The sequence below is a fragment of the Ambystoma mexicanum genome, chromosome 5q (assembly GCF_040938575.1).
Source record: "Ambystoma mexicanum isolate Mex_15411 chromosome 5q, UKY_AmexF1_1, whole genome shotgun sequence".
Taxonomy (NCBI): domain Eukaryota; kingdom Metazoa; phylum Chordata; class Amphibia; order Caudata; family Ambystomatidae; genus Ambystoma; species Ambystoma mexicanum.
The window spans coordinates 1,086,306,803-1,086,327,143 of NC_090933.1; the positions used below are offsets into that span (position 1 = coordinate 1,086,306,803).

The 20,341-nt window shown below is 47.7% G+C and overlaps 1 protein-coding gene across 1 annotated transcript in view; it reads left to right on the forward strand.

Annotated features, from left to right (window-relative positions):
- NDUFB9 (NADH:ubiquinone oxidoreductase subunit B9) overlaps positions 1-20,341 on the forward strand; it is a 127,027-nt gene that overhangs the window by 47,678 nt on the left and 59,008 nt on the right. Inside the window, exon 3 of the mRNA XM_069621595.1 lies at positions 18,461-18,574. Within this exon, the coding sequence (XP_069477696.1) occupies positions 18,461-18,574 (114 nt within the window). The remainder of the gene's footprint in view (positions 1-18,460; positions 18,575-20,341) is intronic.

Below are 20,341 nucleotides of genomic sequence, written 5' to 3' on the forward strand. Positions count from 1 at the left end.
GCACACAATTCCCACCTCTCAAATGTGCTCTACTGAACATACGCTCCCTACCTGCACAAGCCTTAGCGATAAATGATCTACTATCCACACAGAATCTGGATCTACTACGCATCACTGAAACCTGGCTCAATGATGCCTCCTGCCCAGCCATCGCACTAGCCCTACCCCCAGGTTACACCATCCTTAGGCAAGATAGACCTGATAGGATTGGAGGGGGAGTCTCCCTTATTCACAAAGACTCACTGTCCATTAGACTATCAGACCATAGTACATGGGGTGAAATGCTGATATCCGATCAGCCAAGCTTACACTCTCCCCTAATAACCTAATCAATATCCACATCCTATATAGACCTCCAGGACTCCCAGCAGACTTCCATGAGCACATCTCCCACCGGCTCAGTAACAACATTAAAAAAATCTTCTACAATCGTCCTATTAGGAGACTTAAATCTAGGATACAATTATCCTAAAGACAAATCCGCCACAATCTTAGCAAAAGAACTTGCAGACCTAGGGTTCTCCCAAGAAGTCCTCACCGCCACTCACTCCAAAGGCCGCACCCTTGACTGGGTCATGGATCACAACTGTGCATCCAACATTATCTCAAACACCGCCTTTCTATGGACAGACCACCCGTGCATTGAATTCCTTCTCCCCACTAACCCCAGACCCAAGACGCTCACCCACGCACCACCTGCCATAACTAGAAGTTCTAAAAAACTCAATACAGACAACCTGCGACCCTACCTCCAAAAACCCTTGCCTAGCACCACCTTTCTCTCAGGACCCAAATATACTATCGGCTATATTTAATGATACGCTCACCAATGCCATACATTCTATAGCCCTACTTGAGAGCAAGAAAGAAAAAAAAATAATTTCACTGCAACTCTTGGTTCTCGGATGAACTTCAAACCCTCCGAGCACAAAAGCGTCAGTCACTAAAAAACTGGCAAACCGATCCCAGTGACCTAAATAAGAGCCTTTTCAAACAGGTAGCCCTCCAATATAAAAAAGCCATCTTCGCAGCAAAATCCAACTCCTTCAATGATGGGATTTCAAAGGCCAATTCCCAAGCTAAAGAATTATTCACAATCTTTAATGAACTAGTCACACCCCCCTACCACCGCAGAAGAGATACCGAACGACAAAGCCTGGTGTGCGAGCATCCAGTCCGCTATGCTCAAAATAAAACTCCTACAGAATAAAATACAAAACTACTGTAAAGCCCTCCCAAACCAAAAAGCTAACCGCCCCACACAGGACAAGGGTAGTAACGCTTTTAGAGACGATCACTGGACCTGAGGTGCTTGATCTCATCAAAAACCTCAAACCATCTCTCTGCAAAGCAGACATCTGCACTCCCAAAATCATCAAGGAATGCGCTTAAGACCTAGCACCCCTGATTACTGCCTTCATTAACGCATCATTTCAAACAGGAACTGTTCCAAACAATCTCAAGGAAGCCTTGGTGCGGCCACTTCAAAAAAAAAAAAAAAAAAGGCCACTCTTGACACAGCACAACCCAACAACTACAGACCGATAACCGTCCCGTTCCTCTTGCAAATCCTGGACAAAGCAGCTCCTATCCAGATCCAATCATACATAGAAGCTATTTCCATACTAGGCAAAAGGCAATCTGGCTTCCGTGTCGAGCATGGAACAGAATCCGCCTTCATAGACCTAAAAAACCAAATCTCAGATATGGTCAAGGGCCAACCTGCCCTGCTCCTCCTTCTCGATCCATCAGCAGCTTTCGACCTGGTAGATCACCAAACACTCACCACCCACCTCACTCGTGCAGCCCACTTCTCTAGTCAAGCAGCATCCTGGATCACATCCTTCCTCGAAGGAAGAGCTATGAAGGTCTACTCTGACACAGCAAATGCATATCCTACCACTATAAACTGCCTTGTCCCCCAAGGATCCTGTACAGCCCCCACCCTCTATAACCTTTTCACAAAACCCCTCTCTTCGACCTACTTGACTCCATGGGTGTTGCATATACCAACTATGCAGACGATACTCAAGTACTTATGCCTCTATCTGGACTCTATCACCAAGATACCACTGCCCTTCACAACATCTATGCTACCATCCAAGCATGGATGGCAATCAACGGCCTCTGTCTTAACGGTGAGAAGACTGAAATCCTCATCCTTGGGCAGAAAAACACCATAACGAAACTAAGCCCCCAATACGCCAACTTCGACATAGACAACTCAACCATCTCTGTATCATCCTCCGGCAAGACTCCAGGTGTTCACATCGACGCAAATCTATCAATGAACAAACAAGTCAGCGCTATAGCCTCTGCATCAGCTTTCAGCACCAAACTCATCAATGCCATTAAACCCTACCTATCCGCTCCCAACCGTTTGGCTATAGCTAGAGCAACTATAGGCGCTAAACTCTATTATTGCAACGCTCTCCTAGCTGGCAACTCCGCCAAAAACATTCACAGACTGCAAACCACACAAAACAATGCCCCAAGAGCCCCTATGAGCATCCCCAGAAGAGACAATATATCTGAGGCCAGACTTGAAGCACAGTGGCTACAAGTCAAAGACTGCATTACTCTGAAAATTCTCACCATCACACATAGATGCATCAACAACACCGCTCCCACATACCTATCTGAAGCAATATCAAGAATCTCTTCCACGCGCCCCACCAGAGCTCAGTACACCAACCAGCTGCATATACCACACATCAAGAGAGCCACAGCTGGAGGTCTAGGCTTCTCCTATATTGCACCAAAACTCTGGAACTCACTCCCTGCCACCCTTGGAGCTCAAACCTCCATCTCTGTCTTCCGCAACAACCTCAAGACCACTTTCCTCAACTAGCACTGCTTCTTCATCCTCTATGCCTGTCAGATATATTGTAATATAAACACAAATGTAATATAACTATATGGTAACCTTGTATTTATTTTGTATCCCTGCTCAAACTCTTCATTATGTAACAAATACATGCCTCATGACTCTGTGGCACTTGTTACAGTACAATGCTTAGTTACAATGTCCTCAGGCTGTTGTGCGCTATATAAATATGAATAAAACAAAACAAAAAAATCTTCATCTGGCTCGCAGGCCAGCTTTGATGCAAAATTGCATCACTGCTCCGTCACTAGTCAAAAAAACCTACCGACGTGTGGGATTCGCCGTCGGGAGCCTAATAACCTATATGGTCTCCTATAGGCGTTATTTGTCATGATCTCTGCTTCCAAAAGATCAGGACTTGCCCGACTCCCTTGGAAGCAGACCCATAACCCCGGTTCCGAGTGCCAGCCAGTCCCAATTGGGACCTTTTGGACCCTGTCCTGGCGCCAGTGGCACCAGGCTCATAAAGATGCCCAGTCCCAGCGCTGGAAGCGCCGGGCTCATAATGCTTGGGTGGACTTACCTGCAGCAGACCATGCTGCTTACTTACCTGCCAGTTGAACCCCTGATCCTCTTCTGTTTGGGACTACTTTTCCTGTTGGGTGGGGCAGGAGCCACTCCCTAGGTTCAGAACACTGGAACTCTTCTGGAAAGCAGGAACTCTTTTCTTACCTAGGCGTGGCTGTGGAAGGAGACACCTAAGCACTACAGGAGGCTATTTAAACCACACCCGATGGATGAATCTTGCTTTGCGTTATTCTGCATTCTCTGCAGCAGAACGCTCATCGTGTCTTCTGATCCTGGGCCTAAGGGAACAAAGGCTTACCATCCTGGAATCCAGTCTTCAGCAGCACCTGTAAAGACAAAGAAAGAACAGGTTAGCACTACGGTCTTCAGTGGCAGCGCATCTCTTACCTGGTCCGTCGGCTGTCACCAACGCCTCGCGCTGCATTCCGGCATCTGAAAGACAAAGGCTTACCTACTCTTCGCATGCTCCGGAGGTCTTCGCACTGCATCCCGCATCTGAAAGACAAAAGAAGGTGCGTTTAAAGACATTGGGCAACTTTATTACTCACGTGCCATTACTCCTTCCCACGCCGAATCCAGTGGGTATTCCAGCACCCTTCAGCTTCTCTAAAGCTCCGAACTTGTACCTGCAAGATAAAAGGGGCAGTTAGTGCGCATCGTGACACAGGCTACAAGCGCTTACTTACGTGCTTCCAGGCGCTTCTATTCCTCACGCGGGTTCGATCCTCAACTCTCATCAGCCTGCCATCCGCCATCGCCGGAACCCTGCAAAACAAGAGATATCATTACAAAAGACTTTTGACATTTGAAGTGCCCAGAATTTACCGTTCGTGCAGTTAACGACGGACAGCAGTCCTCTGAGGTCAAGAGGCCTGCACCCTTATCCAGTGAAGAAACTGGTTACGGCACCCTGCCCCGAGGCAGATGGAGAGCTCGGCGTTCACTTACCTAAGGTGGGGGCGTTAACCTTTGGGGTTCTACAGGAGAAGAGAAAGGGAAGAGGAGAGAGGCACCCAATAACCCCAGTTCATTAATCCCATATTTTCTATCCGCAGACATCTTACTCTTCGAGTCAGACATACAGTGCACAGAGGTCCAGCCCAAAGAGCCAACCGTGTGTTACACATCACCTTTGAAGATACGGCATTCACCCAGTCAAGACCGGCGCCTCTGCGGGAATCAGGTGAGCGTTACATTATTCTACTGGCTCTCCCATGTCAGGTGGCTGGCCTGGTCCATCCCCCACGTCCCGATCTATATCAATAACAATATTGCACTGTGAGGGTCTTGATATTGGTTCTTGCCCGTCTCGGTCTTACTGGCATTAAGGCAGAGCTCATTGGCGGCACACCACTCCTGGATAGCAGACTGTCAGACAGTCAGAGATGAGGGACGGGGAAGAGGTGGCCAAAGGTAGCCTGCTGAGTGTCATCCGCATAGAACTGAAAGTTGGGGCAGAGAGCGGCAGTGCGGTGGGTAAGGAGTGCCAGGTATTGGTTGAACAGCCATGGAGAGAGGTTAGACCACAGGTAGAGAAAAAGATAGATGGCAGAGAGGAAGGACCCAAGTTGGATCTGGGAGGGTTGGTCAGAGTGGAAGGAAGTCAGCCACGCTAGGGCCTGACCGGTGATGCGCAGGCTATCACGGAGACACTTTAGCCGGCTGGCATGGTTGACAGTGTCAAAGGCAGAAGAGGGATCAAGCAAGATGAGGACACGGGGTGTTGGAGTCCAGAAAAAGATAGCAGAGAGGAAGGACCCAAGTTGGACCTGGGAGGGTCGGTCAGAGAGGAAGGAAGTCAGCTCTTCCCTGCAAGCTCGCTCCCTTGCCAGTCCGATCAACTGTAACTTTCTGTTCTCTCTGCTAACTTGCGTTTTTCTTGCTCTATCTCCCTCCGTCTCTCTGCCTTCTCCAGCTCCTTTTCTCCCTCCAGCTCTCGTCCCGCCCTCTTCTCTTAACTTGAAGTCTCTCTCGATCCTTTCGTCCCGTTCCCTTTCCATGTGTTCCCTTCCTCCCTCTGTCGTTCTCTATCCTCCCTTTCCAACTTCTCTTCTCTCCTTTCCCTGTCTTCGTGCTTTAATCTCACTTCCCTGTCCCTTTCCCCCCCGTCTTCTCGTCCATTATCTCTGCCCAATCTGTTGTGTTGCAGTTTCACTTCAGGCTTTCTATTGCCTGGGTCTGTGGGATGTATAGCCCACTTTTGCTCTGCTATGCTGCATCACTCTGGTATGGTAGTGCCAGCGGCAGCAAAATGGCTGCAAAACCCCTGTGCGCGCCAAAACCCCTGAAAATTGCGCTTTTCAACACACAAAAAGATGGCTACCCAATCTGCCACACAGGTCAGTGGTGGAACAGAGCTCTCACTACTGAAATGTGTCACTGGGCTCCACAACAATTGGTGGAGTGCAGAAGGAAAAACAGTGCTTTGCTAAATGAAACTCCAATATTGCTTTAAATCCCATATTCTTTGCTGCTGAAACTTCAGAATGCCAGTACAGAACACTGTCCAAATATTCAAATTCCCGCTGGGTGCTACAATTCACTTAGTTTAAAGAATCGCTGTGAATTTATAAGGTCCTGAAAGGCTAAGAGCATAAACAGATTTCACAGCAAAAGCGGCCTGCCGGTGGATCTGTAAAAAAATCTCTGTGCAGCAGAGGGCTTCCTGTGATGACAGCTGTCGGGGGCTTTCTTGATTAAACTTTAACATGTTATAAACTGAAAATCAAATGTTTGCAATCTAAGAGGCCTGTTACTGATAGTAACCCATATTGTAGTTGTTTTTGATCCCATAGACTTAAAATCTTTAATGAGAATTCTATCTGTTATTTGAGGCAACAAGTTTGTTTTGTGCTAAGGAAAAGCCAAAAGAAATTAACAATTAAATTAAACCTGGCTGAAGCTGCAGAACTGGAATAGCAGGTTTTTCTCACAGAAGAAAGGCTCCCCCCCCCCCTCCTCAGCAGGAACTCGCAGGGAGTCGCTAATTGCAGGGTAGGACAGAATCTGGTCTACAGAGGGCAAAGGAACAATGACAAGCTGCAGCGCAGGAAACTCGAAGTGTGAAGAGGGTCGTAAATGGCCTCTGCAAGGAACAAACAAGGAGGAGCATGCTCCTGGACTGCAGGGAAACAAAGAGGCGGACCCAAGAAACCATTTGTGTCTGAACATTAACAAAACACTTTTTAAAGACTTATAACTCGATAGTCAAAATGATGAAAATGACAGAATTGTTCATTTAATTTCCGGTTGCATGGGTGATGAGGCGCCAGAACTGTGTGACATGTCCGGGACAGCAATTGCAAGATATGTGATTTTACGCAAAATGTATTACTGTTAGAATGGTGAAAATTTGCACGCCTATCCCTATGTTAAACACGCACACTTGTGGAGATTTGCTTAAAAATTGGACATTGTGTTCATAGTGAAAATTGCAACATTCTGTGGAAAGCGGAGACAAGATTCCACAGCTACGGGGTTTTGAGGAATAGCTGCTATGTAAAATATGCCATCTGTATATGTGATTTCTATAGAGGTTGCACATGTTTATGTATTTTGCCAGAATTAGATTGTGTTCCAGTGGCTAGGGGTGGATTCTCAGCATCATAAAATTACACCATAAAGATGACACACTGTTTCTCTCCTCCTATTAAGGCAGAGAGGAGACTCTGACCCAATCACCTTTCACAGGGGCAAGCTTAGCCGGCCCATACACCCCTTTGTGATGTCATTTTTAAAGCATAAAGGGACTCACTGATCCAGCCACCTCCCAGATTCCAGCGAAGCACTCTGATCCAGCTTCCTACATCCAGCTTTAAATATTCTTCCAGATGCCAAAACTCTTGCCAGCAATAGAGACTATTGATTTCCAGCAAGGCCCCGATCCTTACATTTATTCGCTCCAATCAGTAAAGCGCTGTGTGGTGTGCGAAGGCCATTTTGAACCAGTATCCAGAAATTCTCTGGCTTGCCACCACTAGGCTTGCCTGAGGAACTTGTCATGATGCCTACTCCCGGGCATCCAGACCAAGTCCAGCAACCCCGGAAGCAGTCATCATGTTACCCAGAGAAAGCCCAGCAACCCTTGGTAGCGGCTATATGGGTACAGTCCTGGTGTCTATGGCGCCAGGCTCATATGGGGGAACAGTCCTGGCGCCATAGGCGCCAGGCTCATATGTTAAAACTTACCTGATGCAGACCATACTGCAAGAGATCCAAGCCCATGTGAGGCTTGGAAGGGACTACTTTACCTAGGGACTATTTTGTTACTCGGATGTGGTTGTGGAGGAATACTTACCTGGGACTACTTTGGAGGCTATTTAAACCATGCCCGAAGGGCAGCACACGCTTCACGTTATTCTGCATCCAGCAGCGTAACGCTCGCCGTGCCTGCAGTCAGCATCCAGCCTCGTGCCACGCCCGCCTCGAGTCCAGAGCGCCTAGAAAGAAGGGAAAGAAGAAGAAAGGTTAGAACAAGAACATTATTGGGTTTCTTACCTGATTCCGGATTCATTGCACCTTTGTACGAGAAAAGACTTTATTTTAAGCACGGCGCTTCGCCAGCAGCAGTGCCGCGCCTTACTTACCGTTCCTCGCAGCATCTCTACGATCCGGTGCTGTCTCCATCATTAAGTTGCCGCATTCCAGCACCTAAGGGGGACAAGAAAACAACAAGGTGAGCCGAGGGGAAAAAAATAAGGACAATCTCTTGCCACCATATACTTACCTGATTTTACCGCCAGAGGTATTATTCACCAGCACGCCAAATCTTCTTACGCCGCATCTGTAAGAAAAGAGACAGCAGCGAGTTAAACTTTGGCATCATTTAACGGACAGTGTGGATAGCACATACTCTTACCAGAATGCTTTCAGCTGCCACAGAACTATCTTCATTTGGGTCTAAGCTGCAAGATTAACAAAGGAATTGGACAAGAGTGATTATTCAGACATTTTTTAACTCTACTATATACTTACTTCGCCAGGAGTTTTGGAGTCAAGATTTGTCTAGAACTCTTCCAATATCCTCAAGCCAGTGAAGTAACTGGCCATCAACGCACCCCTGCGTTCCTCGCAGGATGGAGAGCTCATCATTCAAAACTATAAGGTGAACTTTGTGAACGGGAATATCAGAGGTGATAAATGGGGTCGCAGTGAGGGGCTATTACTCAACTCCACGGGTGGCTAATTCCCTTTCTCTGCCTTTAGGCGACTACTTCTACGGGTCAAGCAGACGAAGCTAGGTGGGCCAGTCCAGTCAGTCATCTCTGCACTATGCATCACGTTGGTGGAGACCGCGGCTGTCCATTTCTGCCAGACACCCCTGTGGGAACCAGGTGAGCGTAACAGAACTCGCCATCCAGCTGATCCAAATACCCACAGACTAGGAGAGCAGATCCTGTGCCAATCCGGCGACCGGCCTAGAGGATTCAGTCCCATGCCCAATACGCTGTTTTTCCTAGACCAGACTCCATCCTGACCAGAGCTTACGGTCCCATTTAAAACTTATCCTGCGAGTATAAATAGGAAGAATTTTGTCCATAGCTTTTTTTCCTTTGCATAGTCTTGTCCCTTGCTTATACCCATCCTATCTTTCATCTACAACTAGTATTGTTAGAACTGTCTTTGCGTGGACTCTTCTCTCATGTGTTCCTAAACCCTAAATTCCTATTGATTGGTTTGGGAATTACTTTCTTAATCAATCAAACAGAAAGCAGAGTATCACACCTGAACTGTTATGAGCGGCCGTGAATGACCTTCCTGTGTGGCATTATACTTTTTGGTAGTCTCTTTATTATAGATCAGAAAAATCTGTCATTTTCAAAAGTGCATTCCTGTTTTCCATTCTCACGCCTAGCTCGAAAAATGACCTTTAATAAAACGTCTAACTCCCTCCGTTTTTGTGATGGAAACAAAATTTCAACTCCTACTTTAGCCAACATCCATACCCCCCAAAACCGCATTGCAAATGAATGCAATTCTCCCATTATCGCGAATATCACGCAGTGAAATGTTTGCCGCAAATTTTCATTTTGAGAAATTTTTACACGTGTAAAATAGCCCTAATCTACTTCCAACTTGGATTTTAAGATTTCAATTGTTTTCTACTGACCAAATGATTGCTTGTGATTGTTTGCACCTATTCAAAGCGGCTCCCATAAGAATGTAGAGCAATTTAAGTGTTTTTGACCACATTTGGTGTTTTTGCCCAGTCCATTCTAAAGATAAATTTGAAAGCCAGTTTGACAGCTGAAAAGTCAATTTCGTTTTCTCTTGTGTTTGAAAGGGGGAAAGTGGGACTGATATTCTGTTTGTTTTGTGCCATTCCTGAATCCTGCTCTCTTCTCCAATCTCTCTACATTGCCTATTGTGGGGGTTGTGAGGTGTTGCAGGGGGAACTGCTAACCACAGTTCTATCTGATCTGAACCAACACGAAAGTATTATTTTCTGTGCTGCATTTGTTTTGCTCATTGCCTATTCCTAGTGTATTAAAGATATTATTCAGTGTTACATCACCCCCTTGGTGATTGTTGTGCACCTATTAAAACATATTGTGATTACATTTTAAATATATAAATAAATATTTACCTTTGCAAACCAGCCTGATTCCTGGTTCAGTGTAACTGGGGGGGTTCCAGGAGAAGGGTTTGATATGAGTGGTATATCGTTCAGAATAATGAACTTTTAGACAAAAATAAATAAGGATTTCAGTTGTGCACTACATGCTGAGCTTTGACTTGGGTGTGTGCTGGATTGAAATCGCTTACAGCTTGCCCCTTCTGCCTCCATTTGTTTTTTCTTGCAGTTTCAGTAATACCTGTGCTGCTATCCACTCGTTTGTAGTTATGCCCTCAAGCCCCTCCTTCGCACCCTGCTGCGCCTCGCCTCTGGGTCACTAACTTGCTGCCCTACGCCTTTCGGCTTCTCCTCCTTTGTGTATGGTGGTGGCTTATGTCGGATTTGAATACCCCTCTGCTGCCCTTCGTTCCCTCATTGGATACATTTCCTGTTGATCGTCTGTATCCTCAGACGCTACACACTGCGGGGTGGCAGGGAGGCGCAGAGTGATGAGTCTCCCTGGTCCTTCACCTCCTGCTGGCTTAGCATCCACTGACGCCTCGGAGCATCCCCCTCGCCCTCCTGGAAAATGCACCACAACTCCAATATTGCCATGTGTTTTGTCAATGTCTTCCCCTTATAGGTACCCTGTATATGTGTCAACAGTGATTGCTGCACGTCTCTGAAGAAACTGCCACAAGGTGGCCTCAGTACTTTTTGACCATTCTATGCTATACACAGATGTTTTCCCTATAGGGTGGAAGTGCCTTACAGAGGTACTGAAGGGGCGTACCCCCCCCCCACATTTGCCTAGATACATTCTGGTACCTTTACCAGACCTCAAGTCGAGGATTTCGACAGGCCGCTGTTAAGGGAGAAAAGCACAATACAATAATGATACCTTTCAATGTCTACGAGCCGCTCCAGCTCCAAACTTAACAGGCGTGCTTCGCGCACTGCCCCGCCTTTGCACTCACTACCTCCTACACCCACAATCTTGCGCGTGCGCCGTCCGAGCACAGCTGCTTGTTCACCTCTACCAATCCAAATTCTGATTCTAGCTCCTCACCGTCTCAAGTGCTCCATGTCCTATGTGCAAACCTATTGGTGATGTCACCAAGCTACCAAAACAACATAGGAAAATGAAATCTCGTGCACACTATTAACTGGTTACTCCCAAACCACACAAACCCAACAGATGTCTTCCCGCACTCCTGGCGGGGTATTCCAATATTCTCTTGTGATCGATTGCGTCACCTAGCGTGCAAAACATCTCACTGCAGGAGGCTTAACCAGTCGACTCACCGTTCGATATCTAGGCCAGTTCCCTTGCTAACCCTCACAGGGATACCTTCATCTATGACCCCAGCTCAACCCACAGGAATACCACTATTTACAGATCTTTTGTGATCCAAGTCCTCAAGTCAATAGTCTAGGTTATTTACCTCTAAGACTGAATGTGCCCTAAACATGGAAAAGGGACTTCTACCTTTGCTCCTGTCCCTACTCACTCTTGACCATACGTTAACAATACTTGACAATAATCCACAATACTCCATGCCATGCCTCACACCCACAGTTGCTGTTGGACTGTGTCAATACTTGCTCTCTGTGGTGTGCTAGCGCTGCTCGGCTGTCAGCTTCCCGTCAAGGAGCTCGCCCACCCCTCCCCGTCTTAGTCTGCCTGGACACCTTGCTGACTTCGGACAAGATAATTCACAGGGGACTCTGACGACCTGTACACAGGCACATTTTCCCATCTTCTTGAAATATGCGAGGGTCCTGCAGCTTCTCTGGTTCGGCGGCGAAGGAGACGATGTGGTACTGGGCTGGCGCAGCCAACCATATCTCTGCTACCAACTTGTTGGGGCGAACTCCCAGGTGTGCTAGAGGGCTACTAGGAATTTGTGGACTCTCGGAAGGCCCAACACCTTCCACAGTGCAAACAAAGGACTCGGTCAAACGGCAAGTTCAAACCGTGTTTTTATTACAGACAAAACCAACAGGGATCAGCACAGGGACAGAAGAAATCTGTGAATCTCAAATTCTCCTGGCTCGCAGGTCAGTTTTGATACAAAATTGCATCACTGCTCTATCTCCAAGTCTATTGACGTGTGGATTGGCCGTCGGGAGCCTAATAACCTATATGGTCGCCTATAGGTGGTGTTCTACTGGCTCTCCCATGTCAGGTGGCTGGCCTGGTCCATTCCCAAGTCACGATCTATAACATTGTTGCACTGTGAGGGTCTTGCCATTGGTTCTGGCCCGTTGCTACCCACCCCTAGGATACTGAACTGTGATTGGCTAGAGCTGACGTCCCCAGGCCTTTGATCTGCAAAGGTTCTCAGCTCTTGGTGAACCTCTTTCAAGGTCATAAGAATGACTGTGTCTGCATTGTAACTTGTGTGTGCCACTTTAGTCTGAGAGTGCCCTGTTTGCTCGGGGCAACACTTGTTTTACAATGTAGCATCTTTGTTGCAGTCTGTCTGGTAGCCTGAGATCGGCTCCCTTTCGGAGACAATGATTTTGAGCTGTGCAGCTCTGAATTATTTGTATTTATGCAGCTGGTGCTTTTGTCGTTCAGGGATTGGAATGTCATCCGTATCTTGTGGCCTTGACAGTGGGTTGGTACAGCCATCTGGGAATCGGGTTCATTTTGACGGTGGTAATTCGCCTGAACCAAGAGATTTCATGCTGTTTCCACCTTTTTAAGGCCGTTTTGCAGGTCACGGATTAATTGCGGGATGTTGCTCGAGTACAACCGTGTTGGGTCTTTTGTGATTTGGACCCCGAGATATTCGATTGCACCCTTAGCCCATGGGATTGGTGACAGGGGGGGGGGGGGGTTAGGGAATCTTTCTTTTGTGGAGAGATTGATGGCTAAGGCCGAGGACTTAGATAGGTTCACCCTGATTGGGCCCCGAATTCCCTAATTTCCTCCCATAGTGCTCCCAGGGATGATGCTGTGATTAATACATCATCTGCGTATAACGCGATTTTGTATTCTTGGTCTCCCACCATTATCCCCTTTATACTCCCATTCTGTCTAATTCTAGCAGCAAAGGGCTCCATAGACGAGGCGAAAACCAGGGGTGAGAGTGGGCAACCCTGTCTTGTGCCCCTAGATGTGTATGTCCTGACCTGGTGCCATTGACCCGCAGTTGCGTTGTGGGAACTTGATCATTAGCCATCGCCCAAGTGGTAAAGTTGGGGCCAAAGCCAAAATGTTCGAGAACCGCTTGCATGTAACCCCAGTCTACCAGGTCGAAGGCTTTGTGGGTATCTAATGAGATCACGGCCATCCCTACCTTCATTTTGTGGGCGCTTCCAATTATATTTATTGTTCGCCTAATGTTGTTGTGGGTCCCTCTTCCCGGAATAACCCCCGTTTGATCTTGGTTAATTTAGAACGGGAGGACCGGCCCCAGTCTACTGGCTAGTACTTTGGCGAAAATCTTGCTGTCATTGTTCAGGAGTGATATCGGGCGGTAAGAGTCAGGTAATTCGGGATCCTTCCCGGATTTATGTAGCAGGACTGTGATCGACTCGGCCATTGATCTAGTGGCTGATCTTGCGGACAGGAAGGAGTTAAATAAGGCGGCCATCTGGGGTGCTAAAATTCTGGCAAACCTTTTGTAAAACTTTGCGGAGAGGCCATCTGGGCCAGGAGCGGTGGATTTGAGGGTTTTGATGGATTTGATAATTTCAGCAATATTGATGGGGCTCCCAGGGACTACAGCTGGGTTGAGCTTTGGGGGGATATAGCACTTGGGTATTCCGGCAGCATGTCTAGAACCGTAGGATCTCCGGACATTATAGATTTGATGCCTCATCAGTTCATTGATTTTATCTATCTCGGAGTAGTGCAGCTTCCCATCTTCACCTCGTTGCTTGAGAAGGTTGTTCGGCCGTGGATTGTTTTTAGCTTCTGCGCTAGTACTTTATTTGCTTTGTTCCCTTTGCTGTAATAGAACTGTTTTGTATATGCTAATGATTTGGCTGTTCGGTCGGCACAATGCATTTCTAGAGCTATTTTAGCCTTTCTCAGGGATCTTCCTACTTTTCTGGTGTAGCGTGCTTTCAATTCCGCTTCTAGTTGGACCACTTCTTTTTCCAGCTTAGTTGTTGCGATGTTTGATATTCTTCTCTGTTCCGCTCCTGCCCCGATCAGCGAGCCTCTGACTACCGCCTTCATTGCGTCCCAGATGACGTTGATAGGGGAGGTCTCCGTGGTGTTCTCTTTGAAGAAGTAGTTGATTATTGTGTCTTCCACTTCTGTTCTAGTAATAGGGAGTCGTTTAATTTCCAATTCCTCTGAATAGGGTTTCTTTGGCCTGATATGGCTAGATTCACAGAGACTCTAGCATGATCGGAGATCATGCAGGTATGGATTTCTGCGTTGTTTACGCATGGGAACAACACTCAGGAGATTAGAATAAAGTCTATTCTTGAATATCCCTTGTGAACATTGGAGTAGTGTGTGTAGTCTTGTGAATTGTCATTAAATCGTCTCCAGGCATCGACGGTCTCTGTTTCTCTGAACAGTTTAGCTAGGAATAGAGCCTGTGTGAAGTCTGCGTTGGTGGGGGTGGGGGGGAGGTTTTGTCCAGCTGCGGGTTTGGCATGGAGTTAACATCCCCACCAATGATCAAGTGGCCTTCGCGAAAAGCTAAGATGGTTGGAAGAAGGTCAGCGATGAAGCTGGTTTGAGATGTGTTGGGACTGTAGATTGTGACAATTGTGATGGGAAGCTCTTCGAAGAGGCCTTTGAGTAAGAGAAAGCGGCCCTCTGGATCTCTTCTTATTGTGATCTTTGACAGCGGGACTTTGTCACTTAGTATTATCGCTACCCCCCTTTTCTTCTTCCCTGCTGTGGCGAAATAGGCTTTCTTAAATCTCTTGAATCTTATGCGGTGTTCGTCTTCTTGTAATAGATGGCTTTCTTGAAGTAACACAATTTCTCCGGATAGTTGATCCAGCCGGTGTTCCACTGATCTGCGCTTTCTTGGTGAGTTCATCCCTTGGATGTTCCAGGATAGTATTCTTATTTCGTTTGTATCAGCCATCACCTACTCTTTTATGTTGAGTACGCCTCATATTTCGTCCCCCACCTGGATCTGTAAAGTTAGTAAGCGGGCTGTGTGGTTGTATTGAAATGGTATTTTTCTTGTTGTTATTGCATGTTGTAATGCTGTACGAAAGGACTTAACTTGAGATGATTAAAGTCCCAGACTTTAGATTTGTCCTTTTTAAGACCCCTTTCCCCCCTCCTAACTTTGAGCTGGTAAGAGAAACGTCGTCCTACTGCCACTGGGAAACTGGTGGCACCAATACGCTTGATGTTGGCCAACTGGGCCGCCGAAATGAAGGGTACTCGTCCCATGTCGCTGTCTTTCTTGGGGGGGCCCCGTAGTCTGCGCCGTCTGCTGGCTTTTGTCCATTCTCCCCCCAGAGATTTGTCCTGGCGAGGGTGGTTTGTTTCTTCGGATTCGGAGTCCCCTTCTGCTCTCCTCTGGCCCATAAGTTTCTCCGCTTCTTTCATTGATTGAATTTGTCTCTGGGATCCCTCCCATATGAATCTTACTGAAGTGGGGAACCCAAAGTGGTATGGGATTTTCTTTTCGTGTAGCCACACTGTTAGTGGCCGCATAGTTTTCCGTTTTTGGAGAGTTGAGTTCGCCAGGTACTGGTATAATGAAAATTGCATAGGGCAGAAGCCGACTGCAATCGGGTAGGAGGGGCCCGATGATAGTCCTGGGTTGCGGGGCTCCCTGCAAGCCCTCGCGCGCCCCTCCGCTGGTCCCCCACGGTGCTCCCGGAGGCCGCGCAGGGCTTCCCTGCCAGGTGCAAGCCGGGGGTAGGATCGCCGGCCCCAAGTAGGAGGCGGCAGGGCCGCGACTCTTGATCACCTCTGCAGGTCCGCGCTTCCGGTTCTGCTTCAGTTCTGGGTGCTGGAACTTTTGAGGGCTGGGCTGTCGGTCCGACTCGGGGGAGAGCCCCCGCGCGGGCCCCAAGACGCAGAAACCTGGTCGGGCTGCCGATGAGGGCCCGTTCCTCTGGCCCGGTGGGCCCCGAGCTGGCCGCTGTATTCCTGGATGGGCCGGCTCCCCTGGTGATGTGGCCGGGTGGGTCCCTGTGGGTTGCTTCTGGATCCCCTTAATGTCGGAGCTGGTGCAGGAGACTCGTGCAGCTCCCCAGCTGCTGGAGGTTTCAGGTCGGAGTCCCGAGGGGGTGGGGGGGTCTGCGGGTGCGGTTATTGGGCGGATGGTAGGGTGCGGGGAAGAGGCCCCAGCGTGTTGGGAACAGCCTGGACGGGTGGCTGGAACAGTAGCCCCCGCAGGGTTAGTCACTGGTAGTCCTGGCGACCCGGATAGTCAACCGGTAGAGTATCACTCCTCTGCTTTGATGGGCCGGGGTCTGCTGCTTTAGGCGGGCCGGCTGGGAGCCCGCTGTGTTCGTCCCTGGACTTTGCTTTACTTTTTGCGCTCTGCTTTGATGGGCCGGTATGATCTGCTTGAGGTGGCCCTACTGGTAGGGCGCTGCGCTCGTCTTCGCACCACGGGACTCCCGCCGATGCAGCAGGCGTTAATGGGGAAAAGTGGGGGCCCAGGTGCCCGCCTCGGGACGGGGCTGAGGGAAGCTGCTCCTGCAGTGATCCGGGCGGGCTCACACCGAGCCTCCCCCCTGTGCGTTCAGATTTTCAGATTGCAGGAGTCAGCGACTCTGCGGAGGCCGGGCGGGAACAGGTGAGTTGGGCTCAGCCAGCGGAGGACAGCTTTGATCTGGGGTAACCCCCCCCGCCCCCCCCCGCGCAGCAGGTCTGGGTGGCGGATCACTCGGCGGGTGCAGCGATCGGCCGCGGCGGAGCGACAGGCGGGCTGAGCTCCGAGTTGCCGCTGCAAAGGAGACAGCAGAGCTGGGAGGGAGACGCATGGGAGCCGGGTGGGTGAAGACGAGTGGGTCCCAGCTGGCGGAGGATAGCTGCGAGCCGGGGCTCCTCCTATGACTGCCGCAGGGATCCGCTGCGAAGAGTGCCAGGGTAGGGGCACAGTAGCCCTGGCTTGTAGGTCTTTCGATGGGTGCAGAGGCAGCCTACGGCAGAGCGGCGAGCAGGCTGAAGTTACATCGGCAGTTTCGGCGGCTTTAGGCAACGATGTTATGCCAGCCCCTCCTCCTCATGGAAGGTCTCCAGGCCTTGGGGATGCAGCGGCCATTTTACCGCCGAGTGGGTCCCGGTGTGAGAGAGGGACCGCATTAGGTCGGATCAGCGTCGGAGCTGGGACCCACTCGAGCGGTAGCCGCAGAAGGGTTTCCCCCATCAGAAGCTTCAATTCTGGGCTCCGACGGGCTCTGGAAGCGACACTTTTGGTGGCCAGGCGGGAGCTCTTAGGCAGACATGCTGATCCAAGCAGCTCCAGGTCCCGCCCCCCTACGAAACCTTACTTCTACATATGACCTCACAATAACCCATAAATTGAAAAAGTAGAATATAGTAATGCTGCTGGATTTATTTACCTCACTAGTTTATTGTAGAGCACAAGTCGGGGAACACGGTGAAGTAATGGAAAGTCACATGCTACTATACCGCCTTAGAGGGGAAGCGGCTGCAAAATGTCCCACTTTCCCTCAAACTCCACCGGCTAGTGGACTGATGGTTTATCAGCCTCAGACCTCTAGTGACCATAAGGAGTTCTCCTCTCTATATGAAATAGTAATGCAATAGCATGAAAACCAGTCACTGGCTGCAAGGAGGACTTGCTAGACGGCTTTGGGTGTCACTATTGCCGATGTGGGGGCGTGTGAACAGCCATCACAGGTTGTTACAGTTTAATTGTTTACATCGGGCTTCGTATACCCATCAGAAAATTAGAATGTTGACCCTGTGTTCTGCGGGACGTGATCAAAATGGCAATGCAGAATATACATCTGACCTGAACGTGCCCCTAGGTTGCGTCCTTTTTAAGCCTATGTTTTGCAAGAATTATCCATCATGGTTGATATGGTTATTTTCCCTGATCCGCTTTTATGTTTACTATTTTTCCCCACTTTGATAAACACCATTTGACTATTTGTTGCCTTGGCTTGCCTTATTGCTTGAAAGATTATCTCATAAGTTTTGGATGAGCGTCCATGTTACACGCTGGACTGGTGGCTTTAGTAAATATTATGTATAAAAACGTCTACCGTGAATTCTGTCCACAATAGCGATGCTGCTACATATTTTAACTAACCTCCCTGTTTGTCTTGAATCCAGAGCTAGATATGTTTGCTTTGTTAGTTTGTAAACAGGAGTATGAATGGTGTCTTTCAATGGTGACTTTGAGTATGCCTAATTTTCTTTTCTGCCGTTTCAATACATGTTGGTGCTAAATTTGATATTGAAGACGCTGTTTTGCTTTAGAACTGTAAAATAATAGAGCACTTAAAAAAACACACACAAGATACTACACTAGTGAAATCCTCTTAACACCCTGTTTTCTTTCGGGCAGGTACCAGAGTGGGCCTTGGATTACTGGCATCCTTCTGAGAAGGCTGTGTATCCAGACTACTTTACCAAAAGGGAAGCATGGAAAAGGCTGCGGGCTCAGAGCTGGGATAAGGAGGTTAGTATTGCATACCTGATGGGGGGGGCCTTTACAGTGGGAGTCGAATGGTGTGCAATAATAAAGTAAAACCTCCAAACTATACCCTCCTCGGTCAGTCAACAAGACTGCCCATATTGAAATGTGTGTGGGTAAACGTGGTCATTGGGCAGCTAAGAGGTGCTCTCGAACTTGTATTTATTTAGTTTTGTTAAAGGTCTTCAAATGATTAATTTGGCAAATGCTTGCATAGCAGCAGGACCAACTCAACTGGATCAAATCAATCCTATTTCTACTTGTTTTTTAAATATTTTTTATCGACCTTTTTCGGCTCTTCACCATCTCTGCATAGACAGTAACTGAGTTTTAACCATTTTATCTGACTGGATGCTTGAGAATGAAGCCCAACCTGTAAGATTGTGTGTAAATCCCTGCAAGTGGGATCCTTCTTTCTCAGCTGCATATTCGGTTTACTGAAGTGATGTGCCACCAAGACAAAGGAATAGATCCGTGTGCTTATAGATTCCCAGCCAAGAAGTACTTACTTATTATATCTCGTGCAAGGAGCATGCAATGGCCTTCCAGTTTTACCTATATGGAGGTCCAATAATGAGCGGTTTACTGTGTGCAGGTCAATTTGTTGGGAGAGGGTGTAGAGCAAGTATTCTGAAGGCCTACTGAATGGACGCTCCAACAATCCGGTGTGCACTGAATATTGTAAAATGAGTTGGAACCTAACGGCACCATTGGTGCGCAGTGGCCCAAATTGTGAAATTGTTGGCGGTGTATATCTATTTAACAATATTACTATGAAGCTCTTTACATCTTTTTTCAGTGAAGTTCGATCTGTAATGGAACAATGACCCATATTTGTATTAATATGATGAGCATTCCCGACATGTACTGTATTTGGAATAACTTTTAAACCGTTAAAGTTTTTTAACACACTTCAATAAAAAAATATATATTTGTTTACAGTGCATCAAAAGGTTACAAGCATTTTACCTTTTCCCACAGAAAATGTGAACAGTGCATATATTGTTTTTTTCATGATTTTCTTTTTCACAAATTCATAATCCAAATTAATGTGAGTAAAAACATGTCTGGTGTATTCTAAATCAGAAATAATACCTGTGCGGCTGGTCCTGACCTGAGTCGAGGAATTATTTACAGCCATTGGGCCATATATCAAACAACTGTTTCTGTACACCAGTTGTTTGATATATGGCCATTTGTCTGTAAATAATTCCTCATCTCACTTCAGGGCCAGCCACACATGCATTTTTAAGATTCAGAAGACCCGTCATTTGTACGATGCATGCCTTCAGATTGGATAACTCACTATAATTACAGCAGAGGAATTGCTGGAGGACTTCTGTTGCCCTGGCCCCGCAGCTGAGAACATCACCGTTCATACCTTAGCTTGAATCTCCAAATCTAAAGTATTCTAATCTTTTTAATGCACATGGTTCTGCAACCGTTAGCTATAGTTGGCTTTTTTGGCTAAGTATGCTGCGTTGCCAAAGGAAAGAGCTTTGAAAGTGGAAAGAGCTTTGAAAGTGGGGGAGCATAATTTGAATTGAATAGGAAATTCGAAGGGTAAACCAAGTTGAAATAAGGGTGAAAAAATAGAGCGCTTACAACCAAACCTGCAGCAGTGTGTGGAAACCTATTCTAGTGAAGCTAGAGAAGAAGCAGTTGGAGACCACATAGAAGCGCCGATTTGGCATTCAATGTCAGAATAAATATCCAAGGAGTGTGGGCTAGTGTAAATCAGCTGGCTAAATG